This window comes from Podarcis cretensis (assembly GCF_951804945.1).
Source record: "Podarcis cretensis genome assembly, chromosome: 4".
In the NCBI taxonomy this organism is placed as follows: domain Eukaryota; kingdom Metazoa; phylum Chordata; class Lepidosauria; order Squamata; family Lacertidae; genus Podarcis; species Podarcis cretensis.
This window is the reverse complement of record NC_137173.1, coordinates 23716092-23735216: the sequence shown is the minus strand read 5'-3', so window position 1 is coordinate 23735216 and position 19125 is coordinate 23716092. Positions and strand designations below refer to the sequence as shown.

Below are 19125 nucleotides of genomic sequence, written 5' to 3'. Positions count from 1 at the left end.
CGCAGCCTGACCCCCTCCTCTGGCAACCTGCACAGAATCTTGCTTAATCAGTTGCCATTAATTTGATTTTAATTAATTTTTATAATGAAATATTTTTGAATGTGTGATTATTTGATTGTTTGATTATTTGATTATTGTTAGCCGCCCTGAGCCCGGCTTCGGCTGGGGAGGGCGGGATATAAATAAAATTTATTATTATTATTATTATTATGGTCAAGAGTTTGCCATAAGTAAGGGATGGAGTTGTCCCTCCATTAGGTTGACATAGCTTTAGATGTGGGCAAATCAACTCCTACGCTCAGACAACATTAAACGAGACTATGTTATCACAGGCAAAATACACCAGAAGTGTGTAGGATTTAGGTAACAAATAATGCAAGTGTATATAAATACAGTGGTGCCCCGCAAGACGAATGCCTCGCAAGACGGAAAACCCGCTAGAGGAAAGGGTTTTCCGTTTTGGAGGCGCTTCGCTAAACGAATTTCTCTATGGGGTTGCTTCGCAAGATGAAAAAATCTTGCGAGTTCCCGCGGTTTTTTTTCGCTTCCCCCCCCTTTCCTAAGCCGCTAAGCCGCTTATCAGCTGTTCCGCTGATAAGCCGCTTAACAGCTGATCACTAAAAGCCGCTAGACCGCTAATAGCGCTAATCCGCTAAACTGTCAATGGGCTTGCTTCGCAAGACGAAAAAACCGCTAGACGAAGAGAATCGCGGAACGGATTCTTTTCGTCTTGCGAGGCACCACTGTATGCTTCAGGCTCTGAGGATCAAATGAATTTTGAAATTGGAATTTCAGGCCAAAATTATGTGCAACTGTGAATTTCCAATTGGAACTTACTTCAATGGGACTTACTTCTCAGTAGAGATGTATAGGACTGCACTGTTATTCTCCAAGAAATTTGGCTCCGCTTTCACTGCTTAACACATTTGCTAATTAAACCTAAAAATGAAAGACACTTCCTAATTACAAAAGCAATAATAGAAAAAGAATTTATTTTCAGATTATTAAAACTGAGAAATACATACATCTCCGAGTAGTCCATCACCAACATTTACAGGATAATTACAGGACTGGAAAGAAACATTGGTCTCTTTCTGCCTAGCTACCTAGGATTAATTCAAGAAACATTTTCTTTTCAAAGGAAGCACAGGTAAACTTTGCATTGAAATGCCACCACAGAAATGCTCTTTACCAATCTAAAGCTTGCTGTGTTTGCCACTTCACAATCACATTCATTTGATATTGTGGCAAGTTGCTTTAGGATAAAATATTTCATCCTACAGTATGCAGAGTATAATGTTTCTGTGTAAATCATTGTGGCTCATGTTGGAAAAACCAACGTGTGCATGAAAATCTTCTCTGCAACAAAAACACCAACTCTAGAGCATTTTAAGTCGTATTGTTTATGCATTTATTCTGTGCCACTGGAGTACAAGATTCCTTAAAGGAGACAAAAGAGGCAGAGCAGGATAAATGTGGCTCTTTTTCATTATGCAACTGTACAGTCCTCATGGACCAGTGGAGAAAGACAGTAATTATTATCATCTCCCTTGGCTTATTTCATTTCTTGATTCGTTCTTTTATGCCCTGGTGCATACTGGAAATTACCTTGGTAAATGTGTTCTCATAAGATGTGTTATTTCATGTAATATGCTATTCTAGAAGAAATCATAAACAGGTTACGGGGCCAGAAATCCGGAAGGCCCGTATGCCAAAGCCCTCGTTTGGGTAATCCCGCAGTCAGAAGACAACTGGGGATGAGGAACTTCTCATTAGCAACACCCATTTATGGAATTCACCCCCACAAAGAGGGGAGAATTATTAGCAGTAAATGCTAATAAAAAGGAAGCATTCCTCTAGGAACAAAACGGCACAGTTGGTGAAATCCTCTGCATTTTTGTGTAGAAGTTACACTGTGTAGAGGTCACACTGAATTAAATGGAACTTGCTCCTAGATTAGTGAGTATTGGACTGTAGCCTGTGTGTCTAACGTAGTCTTTCTAAGCGGTCTCTAATTTTAGATTCAAAAACTCTAAGGCTAACAGATAAAGTTAATCTTTACAATCTAATCTTTATAATCAAAAAATGCATATTTGTGTGTATTCTCTCATTCCATTAAAACATTTAGAAATAAGTTATAAAAATATTTTATGTCCCAAAAAATACCCTGAAGGCCTTATTTTAAAGAGTTATTGCTCATATCCATGGACTGGCGGGCATCAGCCACAGCATCAGGCACTCGAACAGTCATATTGTTCATAGACTTCTTCAGGCAGATCTGACAACCCAGTCGAGATCTACAGAGGAGAAAAGAGCATTTACATAAACTTGTATAAATGCATGGATGCGGCAATATTTGGGGGAGGGGAGGAGGTAAATTCAATGGGTTGTATCCAACGAAGTTTTACTCTGAGTACTCCTGTTGAAATTGATGGACCCAAATTAGTTATGTCCATTGTTTTCAATGGGTCTCCTCCAAGTAGGATTAGCACTGGATACAACCCATTAGTTATGATATGTACAAGGGCAGAAATCAAGGAAGAAAAGGCTTAAATTCACATACATTAGCTTGTTGTAATTCTTCTAACAACCCTGTACGGTAGGCCACCATTACTAACATTTTACAGTGGTACCTCGGGTTACATACACTTCAGGTTACATACGCTTCAGGTTACTAACTTTGCTTCAGGATGAGAACAGAAATCGTGCTCCAGCAGTGCGGCAGCAGCAGGAGGCCCCATTAGCTAAAGTGGTGCTTCAGGTTAAGAACAGTTTCAGGTTAAGTATGGACTTCCGGAACAAATTAAATACTTAACCTGAGGTACCACTGTACACCTAAGGCTGAAGGAACATTTCCATTCCCAAACTGTTTGTCTAAGACTGCATCAATTACTGAGCTTCTTGGCTGGCTGGCTGGTTGGTTGGTTGGTTGGTTGGTTGGTTGGTTGGTTGACCAAATTAATAGGTATGGAACACCACAGGAGAAGACTATCTGCCAAAAATGTCTGCTTGTAAAGTCACACTAAGAGAAACTGACAAGGGAAATGTTTTTGGCTGATAGTGAAAACCTGCATTCAAAAATGTAAAGAAACTCAAGAGTATGGATTTGCTTTTGGCTCTTTCGTTGTTTTGAATAGTTGATTCCAAATTTTAAAAGAAGTCAAAGAAGCTTTAGAGCCAGAGCCAATCTTACAGGTAGGAGCCTGCATCATAGATTGATAAAGTAAAGAGTAACCCAGAGGATGCATGGCTGCTTTTACTTTGGGGTATCATGATTAACCATCACAAAGGGAATGTGTCATAGGAAGCTTTCTAGCCATGCATTTCTTTCCTTCCCTGGCAAGGCAGTGAGTACATCAGAAACTTTTGCTTCCATTTTTTATTAACTACTGTTTAGTCCTAAAATGTGGTTAGTATCAACTAAGGTTTGTTGAAACAAGTCAGCTTCATAATCCATAGTTTGAAATTGTCTTGTTTCCAATAAATCGAAGTTATGATAAGCCACTGTTTGCAGGGTTCATATACTTAGTATGACCTACTAGGTATGTCAGTTCTGGAGTGATACTATAAGATCATTTGGTAGATTTTAAGCTGGTTTCATGTTACCTGTCTGTCAGTCCATAGGCAAGGTCCAGCATATCCATTTCCTCATCAGTGATTGCATCTAGGTTTTTAAATATATTGTCTTCAAAGATTAAGTGGCAAGTGGAGCAGGCAAGTGTTCCTTCACATGCACCTAAAGACAAACGTAACAATTAGGGAGACTAATAGGCAGACATTTAAGACTTCTGCATTAAATTCTACTGTCGGTAAGATGACTCTCCCAGAACACTTAAACTGGAAAATGTTCTGGAAGTTTTAAAAAATGATTTAAATTGGTTTAGCCAATTTTACTAATATTTAACAAACACTAAACACGTATGCCATGTTAAATTATCTCAAAACTTTCCCCATTATCTAAAAGTATCTGAGTAGCAATATTTTATCATGCCAGGTGTGGTTTAAATGTTGAATTAAAACAAATCCTAAGCTTAAATTTATTTTTATAGGAATGTTTGTAAAAAAAAAATTAAGGCTGGACAGTTAAACAGCATTCGTTACATTTAAAATTTTAGGAAAATATGAAAACACTGAAAACTAGTTCTTATACTAGTTTCAGCAGACTTAACAAACTGTGCATAAGATAATACTGAAGCTAAGATGAAAGGAACTGGAGAACCTTTGGCCAACTTTGCAAATCTTTCAGAAGCAAAGACAGAATGTAAAGCAGGCCTATTTCATTTGCAGTCTTCGCTGCTGTATTTCCCCTTGCCCTTTGGTATCATATCATCATAACTTAAAGAAACTGGGTATATATTTATAATTCAAGTGGAGGGCAATATGTATCTTAAACTTGACAAGTGGGACCGAATGCAAAATGTTACAGCTTGGAGTGCCTCCCTCCCTCTTGTCCCACCCAAGACAATTTGCATTCTGTTAGCCACTAACCACTCTGTTCTCATTGTGGGTGGGTGTTTGTGTGGGGTGTTTCATAGTGGTCCTGTTTTGGCTACAATTAGATTACCAGCTGAGTTTGCAATTAGAAGGAACGGTTTTGTTTAAAATGAACGTAAGGTGTTCCATAAACTCCTAACATAAAAATAATTCATCAACCACAGAGGGGTTGCAGAATCCTAGCTTTCTTTCTCCTTGTTAAAGATATTTTAGAAAACATGAACTGCAACAAGTATTAATAACCAAATATTGGGATAGTTTCTGTGAAATATGCATCAGGTAATAATCGGCAACAGAAATAAAGCCAAAATAATTAAATATAAAAATGTAGTTGTAAACACCATCTTAAGAGCAACAGAGCATTATGCTAAGGGAGGGAAGATCTGCACGAAGCAGGCAAATATGCTTTAGTCAAATGAAGCAGGCAAATATGCTTTAGCAGTAATCTAAATCTGCAATGCCCCCTAGTGACAAAATTAAAGACAATTTTCAAAAATATAAAAAAAATCAGAAAAATCATTTGTAGGCTTTTTAACACTAACTGGTAACCATTTGAAATAGTCAGTGAGAATTTCCAACAGGAAAACTAACTTTTTCCTAACTTTCTAGGTACTGGTGTTTTGCTTGTTTTCCCTTGTTAGTTAGATAACTGAAAATTTCATATATTGGCATGTCAAACAGTATAGTATGGGCGCATCTTACGCACATTTAACTTGCATGATTTCAACCAGAGAAATTGGAAACATATCCTGAATAATAAAATACAGTTACCTTATAGTCATGAGGCAACCCATTAAATTTGGAAATGTCCTGCAAAATGCACTGTACTGCAGAATAAAATTAAACCAACTGAATTTTTGGGAAAAGACAATTTCTTCAGGGAAAGCTACCATTTACTCAGAGACCAGTGTCAAATGAAACTCATGCCTGTTTCAGAATGCCCTATTTTGGTTAAAATTCACTGGCTTTGGAGCTCTCAAGTTAAAACTCATCTCTCCCATTCAGATCAGTAGGACCTAGAGGAAAGCATGCAAGACTAGATCCAACTAGTCAAACAAAGCAAAACAATATTTCCTTCCCCTATGAACTCGTATTCTCTAGTTACAGGGAAGTACTTACCAAATCCATCTATATCTAGGTTGTTATCAATCACAACATCTAGAAGAGAGTCTCCAACCTTCCCTTGGGCTGTTAGCTTGTCACCATCACGATTTATAAAGTGCACAGTAACTTTATCTTCTGAGCTGAAAAATAATAATAATAAAGAAACAATGATCTTTAGCAGCCTTTACCTATAGTAGTGTGAAGGATTCAAAAGGATCACAGAATCATAGAATTGTAGAGTTGGAAGGGACCCCAAGGACCACTGCCATCCATGACTTGACCACTGCCATCCATGACTTGATCATGGATGGAGGACTTGACCTGGCATGTGTAACAGAGACTTGGTTGGATGAAGCAGATGGGCCTGTCCTTGCCGCTGCTTGTCCACCAGGTTTCTCTTACGCACAGCAACCCAGGTCATGTGGGCGGGGAGGGGGGGTTGCAGTGATTTTTAGGAAGTCATTAGTTTGCACCAGGCGTCCTATTGGGAAGACCCAGTTTTCTGAGTGCATGTTCTGGAAGTTGGGCAATAGGGGCAGTACAGGATTCCTTTTGGTGTACCGACCTCCCCGCTGCACCAAGGATTCCCTGCCCGAGCTGCTTCAGGTCGTGGCGGATGTTCTCCTGGAGACACCTAGCTTGGTCGTCCTAGGGAATTTTAACATCCATGCCGACACGACCTTACAAGGGGCCGCTCGGGACTTCGTGGAAAGCATGGCCTCCATGGGGCTGTCCCTGAATAAGTCTGGCCCAACCCATAGCCGCGGACATGCCTTGGACCTGGTGTTTACCTCTACGGATGTTGGTGATCTGACACTAAGTAAAAGTGAAACGAAAGAAGTGCCATGGTCAGATCACTTCCTGGTGCAACTGGACTTCTCTGCGACCCATCCCCTCTGCAGGGAGGTGGGACCGATTCGGATGGTCCGCCCCCGCCACTTAATGGATCCAAATGGTTTCCAGAGAGTGGTAGGGGATGCTTTATCCCATGTTGATGGCCTTTCAGCCGATTCCCTGGTGGCCCGCTGGAATGCGGAGTTAACCAGGGCTATTGACTGTTTGGCTCCGAAGCGCCCTCTCCGATTGCATGGAGCCCGGAGAGCCCCGTGGTTTTCCATGGATCTGAGGGCAATGAAACAATCGTTGAGACGGCTAGAGCGCCGGTGGCGGATAACCCATTATGAATCTGACCGGACACAAGTTAGAGCTCAACGTCGAGCCTACCAAGTGGCAATAGCGACGGCGAAGAAGACTTTCTTCACCGCCTCTATTGCATCTGCAGAAAACAGCAGCAGGAGACTCTTTCAGGTGGTTCACAATTTAGCGGAACCACCTGTAACATCGGGGCCCAGTACGGGCCACATGTTCTCCTGCAATGATTTTGCAAATTTTTTTGCAGATAAAATCGCTCAGATTCAGGAAGAAGTAGACTCCACCGTGGGAGCAGGGCCGGGGCGGGAGAGTGCTAGAGTCCTGTCTGGTCAAGTTGTGTGGGATCAATTCCAATCTGTTACCTCCGAGGATGTGGACAGGCTGCTCGGACGAGTGAAGCCAACCACCTGTCTCCTGGATCCTTGCCCATCCTGGCTTATAAAAGCTAGCCGGGAAGGACTGGCCGATGGGCTTCGTGGGGTGGTGAATGCTTCCCTCCGTGAGGGAGCCTTCCCAGACCCGCTGAAAGAGGCGGTTATTAAACCGCTTCGTAAAAAAACATCTCTAGATGCGGCCACGATGGCCAATTATCGCCCAGTCTCAAACCTTCCATTCTTGGGCAAGGTGATTGAGCGAGTGGTTGCTGAACAACTCCAGGCACGCCTGGAAGAAGCGGACCATTTGGATCCCTTCCAGTCGGGATTCAGGCCTCATCATGGGACTGAAACTGCCTTGGTCGCACTGGTTGATGATCTCCGGCGGGCTAGGGACAAAGGTGAGAGCTGTTTCCTAGTTCTGCTGGATCTCTCAGCGGCGTTTGATACCATCGACCATGACATCCTTCTGGACCGTCTTGAGGGGCTGGGAGCTGGGGGCACTGTCATACAGTGGTTCCGCTCCTTCCTCCTGGGCCGTGTTCAGAAAGTGGTGGTGGGGGATGAGTGTTCAGACCCCTGGGCTCTCACTTGTGGGGTGCCTCAGGGTTCTGTCCTCTCCCCCATGCTTTTCAACATCTACATGCAGCCGCTGGGAGGGATCATCAGGAGGTTTGGGCTGGGTGTTCATCAGTATGCAGATGATACCCAGCTCTACCTCTCTTTTAAATCAGAACCAGTGAAGGCGGTGAAGGTCCTGTGTGAGTGCCTGGAGGCGGTTGGAGGATGGATGGCGGCTAACAGATTGAGGTTGAATCCTGACAAGACAGAAGTACTGTTTTTGGGGGACAGGAGGCGGGCAGGTGTGGAGGATTCCCTGGTCCTGAATGGGGTAACTGTGCCCCTGAAGGACCAGGTGCGCAGCCTGGGAGTCATTTTGGACTCACAGCTGTCCATGGAGGCACAGGTCAAATCTGTATCCAGGGCAGCTGTTTACCAGCTCCATCTGGTACGTAGGCTGAGACCCTATCTGCCTGCAGACTGTCTCGCCAGAGTGGTACATGCTCTGGTTATCTCCCGCTTGGACTACTGCAATGCGCTCTACGTGGGGCTACCTTTGAAGGTGACCCGGAAACTACAACTAATCCAGAATGCGGCAGCTAGACTGGTGACTGGGAGCGGCCGCCGAGACCATATAACACCGGTCTTGAAAGACCTACATTGGCTCCCAGTACGTTTCCGAGCACAATTCAAAGTGTTGGTGCTGACCTTTAAAGCCCTAAATGGCCTCGGTCCAGTATATCTGAAGGAGCGTCTCCTCCCCCATCGGTCTGCCCGGACACTGAGGTCCAGCTCCGAGGGCCTTCTGGCGGTTCCCTCACTGCGAGAGGCCAAGTTGCAGGGAACCAGGCAGAGGGCCTTCTCGGTGGTGGCGCCCGCCCTGTGGAATGCCCTCCCATCGGATGTCAAGGCGATGGACAACTACCTGACATTCAGAAAACATCTGAAGGCAGCCCTGTTCAGGGAAGTTTTTAATATGTGATATTTTAGTGTATTTTTCATCTCTGTTGGAAGCCGCCCAGAGTGGCTGGGGAAACCCAGCCAGATGGGCGGGGTACAAATAATAAATTATTATTATTATTATTATTATTATTATTATTATTATCTAGTCCAACCCCCTGCAAGGCAGGAATCTCAGCTAAAGCGTCCATGACAGATGGCCACCTAACCTCTGCTTAAAAACCTCCAAGGAAGAAGAGTCCACAACCTCCCAAGGGAAATTGTTCCTCTGCCAAACAACTCTTGATATCAGAAAGTTTTTCCTGATGTTGAGTCGGAATCTCCTTTCTTGTAACCTGAAGCCATTGGCTGCAGCTCCCTCCTTACATCATTTATTCTCTAATCACCAGGCTGAGAATCACTTTCCTTTTGTGTGAAGACAGAGGCAAAGCAGGTGTTGAGTAGTTCTGCCTTCTCTCTGTCACCCAATAGCGTTTCTACGTCTTTTCAATGCAGAGGACCTAGCACTTTCTTGTTCTTCCTCTTACTTCGGACGTAGCCAAAAAAACCTTTTAAAATTATTTTTAACCCCTCTTGCAAGCGTGAGCTGATGTTGAGCTTTAGCCAGTCTGACCCTCACCTTGCAACTGTTGCCTACTCATGTATACTCCTCCCTTGTGTTTTCCTCTTTCTTCCACTTCTATACATGCCCTTCTTAACTCTCATCTTATCTGTAAATGAAGCCACACCAGTTTCCTCAGATGCCTAAGGATATTAGTTAAGCAACCCAACAACAAACTGGGAATATTTGTGGACCACTTTGAGGAGAAAATTGGTTGAAGATTAGAACACTTTTGATAAATATGGATCTTTTACTGCAATCCTTTAATGTAGCTATAAATATATTTAGTGTACTTAAACATATCCAAAAACATTTTTAGTTCTCTCAAGTTGAGACTTTTATTGTAATTGCTCAGTTTCTTTAGTAGTCATTGCTATCAGAATTACTGAATGCAACCTCTTATTGTGATCCCTTTAAAGTGGAGAATGTTCTCTGCTTAAAAAGCCAAGGTATAAATGAGCTCCAGCTACCTGCATACTGTCACTGTACATGAGCAGCAAAATTAGCAAGGAAGCTGCAGAAATAATAATAATTATATTATATTATATTATATTAATATATATACACACACACACATACCCCGCCCAACTGGCTGGGTTTCCCCAGCCACTCTGGGCGGCTTCCAACAAAATATTAAAATACAATAGTCTGTTAAACATTAAAAGCTTCCCTAAACAGGGCTGCCTTCAGATGTCTTCTAAAAGTCTGGTAGTTGTTTTTTTCTTTGACATCTGGTGGGAGGGTGTTCCACAGGGCGGGTGCCACTACTGAGAAGGCCCTCTGCCTGGTTCCCTGTAACTTGGATTCTCGCAGGGAGGGAACCACCAGGTGGCCCTCGGCACTGGACCTCAGTGTCCAGGCAGAACAATAAGGGTGGAGACACTCCTTCAGGTACCGTATACGGGACCAAGGTTGTTTAGGGCTTTAAAGGTCAGCACCAACACTTTGAACAGTGCTTGGAAGTGTACTGGGAGCCAATGTAGGTCTTTCAAGACCAGTGTTATGTGGTCTCAGTGGCCGCTCCCAGTCACCAGTCTAGCTGCCGCATTCTGGATTAGTTGTAGTTTCCGGGTCACCTTCAAAGATACCCACTGCTTCCTAGTTATGTCCAAACAAAGAAGCTATGTTAAGAGCTTCCAAACAAAAATAAATATAAAAGTGGTTTAAAAGTTGCTTTCCAGAACTTTTGTTTGATTGGAAGTCATTAAATTAACAGTAGTTAACCATGGATGTAACTGAAACTGTGCTTTGTAGCTTTTTATCTTTGGTATATGGTTGATAAACTGCATTATAACCAAAGTTCTCTAGCTGGTTTTAGAGATGCGCTCCCGCTGCTCGGTCCCAGCGCCTGCCAACCTAGCAGTTCGAAAGCACCTCCGGGTGCAAATAGATAAATAGGGACCGCTTACCAGCGGGAAGGTAAACGGCGTTTCCGTGTGCGGCTCTGGCTCGCCAGATGCAGCTTTGTCACGCTGGCCACGTGACCCGGAAGTGTCTCCGGACAGCGCTGGCCCCTGGCCTCTTGAGTGAGATGGGCGCACAACCCCAGAGTCTGTCAAGACTGGCCCGTACGGGCAGGGGTACCTTTACCTTTACCTTTAAAATAGTATGTGCACTGTTACTATATTAAAGGTAAAGGGACCCCTGACCATTAGGTCCAGTCGTGGCCCACTGGGGTTGCAGCGCTCATCTTGCTTTATTGACCGAGGGAGCCGGCATACAGCTTCCAGGTCATGTGGCCAGCATGACTAAGCTGCTTCTGGCAAACCAGAGCAGCACACGGAAATGCTGTTTACCTTCCTGCCAGAGCAGTACCTATTTATCTACTTGCACTTTGACATGCTTTTGAACTGCTAGGTTGGCAGGAGCAGGGACAGAGCAACAGGAGCTCACCCCATCACGGGGATTCGAACCGCCGACCTTCTGATCGGCAAGTGCTAGGTTTGTCACCCGTGTCCCTTATATAAGATTTTAGCTGCAGTTAATTCATTTTCAGCTTTGTATTGTTATTAAAAAGCGCACCTAGACATTCTGTTGCAGCGCTCATAACCTAGGTTTAATCTGCCATTTAGCTACTAGCTTTCATATCTCGGTTTCTAACATTGACCTAGAGCTTCTTCCCAGTTAGAAAAGTGAGAAGAATGCCTAGCAATATAACAGAATAAAGATACCACAGGAAAATATTAATAAAAAATAGGTTGAGATGATGTTGGTGCCATGTAGCCCTCCCTAAGGAGAGCATTTGATGGATGGTGAGCTATTACATAAAAGGTCTGCTCTCTTGTCACCACCCTCCAGACCTCCTTCCCAGCTGGCATGCAGAAAAGGTCTTCAGAACTAGTTCAAACACTTATAAGAAACAGTTTCTATCAGATCACTTGCTTGCAATGCTTTCAGCCTCTGTAGGAGTAGCTGTAAGCATGAGATCTACTCCTTTGTTATGAGGACTTGTTTGGCTGCTGGAAGGAGTCTTATTTATCACAAGCAACCACTTTTCTTTTGTCACAGTCTGAAAATTCGCAGTTTTTGCTATGTGTATGTTTTCTGTTGGCTAGGAATAGGTGATAGGTCAGAAAGAGCTCAGCTCTGATCATTGTGAGTTGCTTAACAGGGAGATTTAGTTTTGTGCATTGCCTGAAGCTTTCCTTCACAGTTCAAGTACCGGTATTTCTGTAATTCACAGGATTCTTTTCTCTATGGATTATTCAATGTGGATCAGGATTTCACAGAAAAGCTTGCGTTTTTCAGTAGGTATAGAGCTTTCTTCCTTTGGGGGAAATTGAGCTTTCCATGTTCCAATCATTTAGGGTTAACCTGTTGAGAGAGTTCTCCGATTTCTTTAAGGACTGATTTATCATAGTAGCTCATTGCCACAATCCAAGCATGCATATGGTTTCTCTCCTGTATGGTCTTTAATATTGTTTATCCCTAGACTAATGCTTTTTCCTCACTCCAAAAATGTATATACTGTAGTTTCCCCTCATGTGAATTCTTAGAAGTGATATAAGGTTGTGCATCAAAGTGAACATCTTTCCACACTCCAAAGATTTAAATGTTTGTATGCTTGTTTGCTGTCTCACATAGAGGAAGAATCAAAGCACCTGTGTGCAAGGAAATAATATCTAAGACACAATATGAGAGAGAAAAGGAATGGGGAGGGATGACTAAGGCAAGCAAATTCAAGGACTGATCCCATAAAGCAGTAAACCCTTTCTTGGAATGCTGATCCTTCTATTGATGAAAGAGCACCATCCAGAACCTTGGGGGAACCTCAAAGTTTGCATTAGCACAAAAACACTTTAGTAAAACAAGACAAAAGAAAAACATAAGGAAATGAACTCCTCCAAACATCCTAACAAGGATGGTGTAAGCTCAGTAAAATTATAAAGATAATTTTGCTTTTAGAGTTCAAGTGACTGGCCTCTTAATTTTACCTAAGATTTCTGACCTGACCTATTATCACCAAATAGGTCAGGTACAAAATTCTATTTTGTACTAAAAGGACAAATGTTATTTTAAATTAAGCATGGTGGTATCCCCTATAAAATTATTCAGCATTGTGTGACATGATTTATTATGATGCCACATTCAATATTATGATGCCATTTTCAATTCTTGTCAAATATCCCCATTCCCTCTCCCCACTCCAGAAGACAGTTCACACGCTGTTTTCAGGAACAAGGATGCATGCCATGAGACATAATCAAGAATGAAAGAGTGACCTTGTTTATCTGCAAAATTCAGTCAAGTATGTGCTAATTTTATGGTTAGTTAACGTCACAATTTTTACAAAGCTTAAAACAACAGTGTTTAAAGATGATGAATTTCTACACACAAACACTCCAAGGTCTTTTTGCTTCGTATGTGGAATTCTATCTACAGCAAGATCAGAGCAGACTTGAAATTCATGCATTTCCCCCCTCTGTACCCCCTAAAAGAAGAAGACAACTGTTATAGGAATATCCTATGTTTATCTGAACATTTATTCATTTTTAAAAAGTATACCCTGCTTTTCACCTCATCTGGGTCTCAAAGTAGCTTATCAAAAATAAAAAATTTGCAAAATTTAAAACATAAATGAAAACACTGAAGAATAAAACATCAGCACATAAATCAAAGTACAAAGGCCCCCCAAAATAAAATCATTTTCTCCTGATGTCTATACTTGGCAGGGACAGTGCCTGCCTGACTTCTAATGGGAGTGAGTCCATAGTGTTAAGTCCACTACACTGAAGGCACGAGTCCTCATTGACCTGAGTTGTGCTTTTGTGCTCCCATATATGATCTCAGTAATCACCTGGGACACATAGGATTAGGTAGTCCTTAAGGTATCCTGGGTCTATGTTGCTCAGGGCTTTATACATTAGCACAAGAAATTTGAACCTGGCCCAGTAGCAGATGGGAAGCCAGTGCAGGTCTTTTAACACTAGTGTCATGTGCTGAGGATACTGTAGTTTGTTCCCACCGCCAGTCTAGTTGCAACATTTTGCACTAGCTAAAGCTACTGGATCAAATCCAGGGGCAGCCTCACATAGAATGCATTGCAGTAATCCAGTCTTGCAGTTACCAATGCATGGACCATAGTGGTGACTGTCTCTGTTTTGCAACAGCTAGCATACCAGTCAAAACTGACAAAAAGAACTCCTAGCCACTGAGGCTACTTGTGCCTCAGGTAACAAATATGGTTCCATGGGATGCTTCCATGAGATCAAGCAGGAACTTGGACAGCTCCATGAGATACAGTGACAGCATTTGGCTCTGGAAGCCCAGAGATGCTCAAACGGGGGTGGTTTCAAGGGTCTGAGTATATATTTTTTTGCGTATACACAGAACCTTTGGAATCAACCCCCCACCCCCCACATAATATGTGATTGTAAAGGTAAAGGGACCCCTGACCATTAGGTCCAGTCATGGATGACTCTGGGGTTGCGGCGCTCAACTCACTTTATTGGCCGAGGGAGCCGGTGTACAGCTTCTGAGTCATGTGGCCAGCATGACTAAGCCGCTTCTGCAATTCAAAGATGTATAAAAGCAAAACTGTGGTGCCACAAGTCAAATCCATGTTATGGGGAAATACCACTCTAGTACACACTACAGCACATATTGTACTGTACATACACAACAGCATCTCTTGCACTTTTGTCTCTAACCTACAAGACCTGAGCAGCAAGCAGTAGCATAACATGACAAGGGACATGTGATGGGGCACTGTAATAGCTCACAAGCCTATCATGTTGGAGAATCTCTTTCTAGCCTCACTTTTCACCATCTCTGGATTCTCTCATTCAAAAGCATCTTCTTCTGTAACCCTGCTCACTGTTGCAAAATTGTAATATGGTTTGGAAAGGAAGCAGGCAGCGAAGCGGGAGTGAAGACCACCCTTCACAAGGACATGCAACAATTTTAACATGCCTGGAGAAGCAGCAACTATGACATACTATTTACCTTAAGCCCACACCATCCCAGATACAATGTGCAACTTTCCTTGTCCTGCATAGAATGTTAAGTTCAGACAAGCGTCTCAGTCAACTGTAAATATAATACACAAGGGGTTGATTATAGTCAGCTTTCTTGTAGAAGATTATGCCAGCCTATCTTGCATCACCAAATGGTGTTTAAAGAAGGGATTTACCTCTCCCAAATGTGTCCTCTAGATAGCACTGTATGTACCAGCCTAGGCTTGAGGGGCAGAGTGTGGCAATCTTTGAGAGATAGCCTACATGTGAAGAGATGTAAAAACTGTAAGAGAGTGCATGAAAGTAGGATAATTGCTTACGTATATCAAGAATGTGTCAAGGATCTTTGTGCAGTAAAAGTTCAGCCTTGAGCTGGTTTGATAGGAAGTAGGGACCCTGAACTTCTTGCTGAATCAGGCATCCAGTTCACAATGCAAGCATTTCTATGCTTGTGTAAAGCTAAGGCAAGGGATCGACTCTATATAAGACTGTATAATTTGCTAAAGTTGCCTTAAACATCACAACTGTGTGCTTATTGAAGAAATCCCATACACAGTAATTTGATCTCACTGACTATGTACCCTGTCCAAACAGTCATCCAGATTTGAGTGTTTGTACCTGTGATAGAAAGGACGTGGGTGGTGCTGTGGGTTAAACCACAGAGCCTAGGACTTGCTAATCAGAAGGTTGGTGGTTTGAATCCCCGCGACGGGGTGAGCTCGGTCCCAGCTCATGCCAACCTAGCAGTTCGAAAGCACCTCAAAGTGCAAGTAGAATGGTACCGCTCCGGTGGGAAGGTAAACGGCGTTTCTGTGCACTACTCTGGCTCGCGAGAAGCGGCTTAGTCATGCTGGCCACATGACCTGGAAGCTTTACGCCGGCTCCCTCGGCCAATAAAGCGAGATGAGGGCCGCAACCCCAGAGTTGGTCATGACTGGACCTAATGGTCAGGGGTCCCTTTACCTTTACCTTTAAAGAGTGGCTGGGGCAACCCAGCCAAATAGTCAGAGTACAAATAATAAAATTATTATTATTAAATTGACAGTGTGTGAGAGAAACAGAGTGTGTGTTAAGAATGGGGGGGGGGGGGGCGAGAGAGCATGAGAGACAGATAGTGTGCAAGACTTTGTGCTTGGAAAAGCTCAGTTGATAATGCCAAGGTTTCAGGTTCAATGGCGACAGCTGCCTATTTCTGCATTGCGGGGTGTTGGCCTAGAATAAATGATCCTCAGGGTTCCTTCCAACTTTATACAGTAGTACCTCTGGTTGCAAACGGGATCCGTTCCGGAGGCCCGTTTGCAACCTGAACAGAACGCAACCAGCATCTGCGTGTGCGTGGGTCGCAATTCGCCACTGCTGTGCATGCATGTGACGTCATTTTGCGCGTCTGCGCATGCTGCAAAACCCTGAAGTAACCCGTTCCATTATTTTCGGGTCGCCGCAGGATGCAACCTGAAGCAAACATAACATGAGGTATGACTGTATAGTGATATTATAGTCAACAGTTATATGGGATATGGGTGTTTTATGGTGGCCTATACTCCCATCAGGACACGGGTGGCACTGTGGGTTAAACCACAGAGCCTAGGACTTGCCGATCAGAAGGTCGGCGGTTCAAATCCCCACGACGGGGTGAGCTCCCGTTGCTCAGTCCCAGCTCCTGCCCACCTAGCAGTTTGAAAGCACCTCAAAGTGCAAGTAGATAAATAGGTACCGCTCTGGCGGGAAGGTAAACGGCGTTTCCATGCGCTGCTCTGGTTCGCCAGAAGTGGCTTAGTCATGCAGGCCACGTGACCCGGAAGCTGTACGCCAGCTCCCTCGGCCAATAAAGCGAGATGAGCGCCGCAACCCCAGAGTCGGTCACGACTGGACCTAATGGTCAGGGGTCCCTTTACCCTTTACCTATACTCCCATCATCCCTGAGCTCTGGCCTTGCTAGCTAGGGGTGATGGGAGTTGTAGTCCAACAACATCTGGAGACCCACAGGTTCAGAAAGGCTGTTCTATAGATAGAGCCAGAGAGAGGGGGCTGTGTGTGTGTGTGTGTGTGTGTGAGAGAGAGAGAGAGAGAGAGAGAGAGAGAGAGAGAGTCCCCACTCCCAGGCCCCCCTCACGAGAGGCAGCCTCCCCTCTGTTCTTGAACGGAGAGGCTGAAGCCGAGCGACCCTCTCAGAAACTCCGTGAGGGGGGAAAGAGCGGGAGAGGCAGCAGCAGCAGAAGAGAGGCCGCGAGGAAACGCGCCGCGAAAGGCGGCCAAGCACAGGCTTCCCGCTTACCTGAGCGGCGCCCGGGCCGAGGCGTGGAACAGCCGCGACGGGCCCAGGCTGGCAGCGGCAGCCCAGCCGCCTCTCACCCCGCGGGAGGCCGAGAGAAGCCGGCAGGAGGCCGCAGCCCGGAGGAGAGCGGTGGTCCTGGTAGCAGCCATCACGCAGCGGCGGTAATCGAGGAAGGGACTCTCCGTCAGTCTCGGCAGCAGCGGAAGAGGCTGGAGCTGCGGCTTCCTTTCACTTTCCCCTCAGGACGACTAAAGTCCGAAGGCCGGGCCCTCCCCCTTACGCAACCGGCACCAGCTGCGGCTATTCTCGTAAGTGTTTAAGTATGCGCCGCCCGGCGACTGGCTTAGAACGACGCCCCGCAAGGCGGGCGCTTTCCTTAGCGTAGGCGGAGCGCTCCCAAGTTGCGCAAAAGGCGCCTTCGGCTTCACAGAGTTTGGTTTTGAAGGGCGGCTCTTTCTTTCCCAATTCTCCGCCTCCACCGAGGCCGTCGTGCTGCTTGTGTCAGGGGAGCGCGAAAAAAATACTGATTAAGCCTTGCAAGTTTGCTTGCAAGGTTGAAACCTGACACTTGAAGGCCGTTCTGCATTGTTTTATGCCTTCTGGCTGCCCCCATCACCATATTATAAAGTTGTGTTCTGTGTTATAACTCAAGCACCGCTATATGGGTTTTTTTTTGTTTTTTGTTTGTTTCGCAATGTATATCTTATCAATAAGAAATTGGGTGTAAATGTTAAGTCTCAATTTCGGGCACACCAAAATCTCACTCTGCCTGCCTTTTCCTTTTGCAAATTTTGTCACCCATTCTTTCAGGTCAAGTGCTGTTCAAATGATATAGTTGCCAGGCCAACTAGTCTCATTTTGCAGCAACATTATTGCAAGAGAGTTTTTTTTAATACTGTACAGTGGTACCTCGGGTTAAGTACTTAATTCGTTCCGGAGGTCTGTTCTTAACCTGAAACTGTTCTTAACCTGAAGCACCACTTTAGCTAATGGGGCCTCCTGCTGCCACCGTGCTGCCAGAGCCCGATTTCTGTTCTTATCCTGAAGCAAAGTTCTTAACCTGAAGCACTATTTCTGGGTTAGCAGAGTGTGTAACCTGAAGTGTATGTAACCTGAAGTGTATGTAACCCGAGGTACCACTGTATAAGTTTGAGCTTTGAGAATCTCTTTTCACTGCTGGCCACTGCGAGTGGAAGTGTGAGAAGAATCCTTGGAGCAACAGAAACACCAGGCACGTTATTCAGAAGTTTTTGTTGCATTATGAGAAGTGCTCATTGCGGTGGCATGGCAAATTCAGTGCCAAAAAGCTGAAGTCAGAGGTAGGCCTATGTTCTAGAGCCTGCTGTAATTTATTTAATTGTGTTGTGTATATTGCGTTCATTACAGTGAAATACGCAATAAGTTTATTTTCTGAATGTTCCTCCTGTTTCTGTTGACCTAAAGGTAAAGGTAAAGGGACCCCTGACCATTAGGTCCAGTCGCGGACAACTCTGGGGTTGCAGCGCTCATCTCGCTTTACTGGCCAAGGGAGCCGGCATACAGCTTCCGGGTCACGTGGCCTGCATGACTAAGCCACTTCTGGCGAACCAGAGCAACGCATGGAAACGCCGTTTACCTTCCCACCGGAGTGGTACCTATTTATCTACTTGCACTTTGACGTGCTTTCGAACTGCTAGGTTGACAGGAGCAGGGACCGAGCAACGGGAGCTCACCCCGTCACGGGAATTTGAACTGCCAACCTACTGATAGTCCTAGGCTCTGTGGTTTAACCCACGTCCCTGACCTAAAGGTAACCTAACTTAAAAGCAAATGGTTGGAATTTAGCTATCTTGGAGCTTCCAGTACTTAACCGTTAAATACTGAAACAACAAGACAATGATTCCTGGGTAAAGTAACTGGATAGTCCAGGCCTGTCAGAGCACACCCTGAATTTCATCATTGAGCTTCACAGTTCTTGATCCAGTTACCCCAAGTGATTGAAAGAGAACAAACACCTCCTTGCCACTCTTCTTCCACCTGGACTGCTTCCCAAGTGATAAACTGAATCAACTGGTGTCAAGCCCTATGGCAAGGATTTGGTGAAAAGCCAAGCAAAACATTATGCAACTTATTTCTGCCTCTTCTTAGCTGGTACACACACACACACAC

General features: G+C 44.4%; 1 protein-coding gene across 1 annotated transcript; it reads right to left on the bottom strand.

The window, feature by feature from the left end:
* Window positions 1–975: 975 nt before the first annotated feature.
* FDX1 (ferredoxin 1) lies at window positions 976–17260 on the bottom strand. The gene is made up of 4 exons (XM_079974229.1): window positions 16978–17260; window positions 5614–5738; window positions 3607–3736; window positions 976–2297 (listed from the first exon to the last, which is right to left on the bottom strand). Exons 1-4 carry the CDS (start codon window positions 17124–17126, stop codon window positions 2177–2179), a joined length of 525 nt encoding a protein of 174 aa, XP_079830355.1. The 5' UTR covers window positions 17127–17260; the 3' UTR covers window positions 976–2176.
* Window positions 17261–19125: the final 1865 nt, after the last annotated feature.

Coding starts and splice junctions, on each gene's coding strand:
- FDX1 (XM_079974229.1), bottom strand. CDS start 17,126: ATGGCTGCTACCAGGACCACCGCTCTCCTCCGGGCTGCGGCCTCCTGC. Junction 5,739..16,977: donor TCGGCCCGGGCGCCGCTCAG/GTAAGCGGGAAG, acceptor ATTATTTTTCAG/CTCAGAAGATAAAGTTACTG. Junction 3,737..5,613: donor CCTAGATATAGATGGATTTG/GTAAGTACTTCC, acceptor GTTTGTCTTTAG/GTGCATGTGAAGGAACACTT.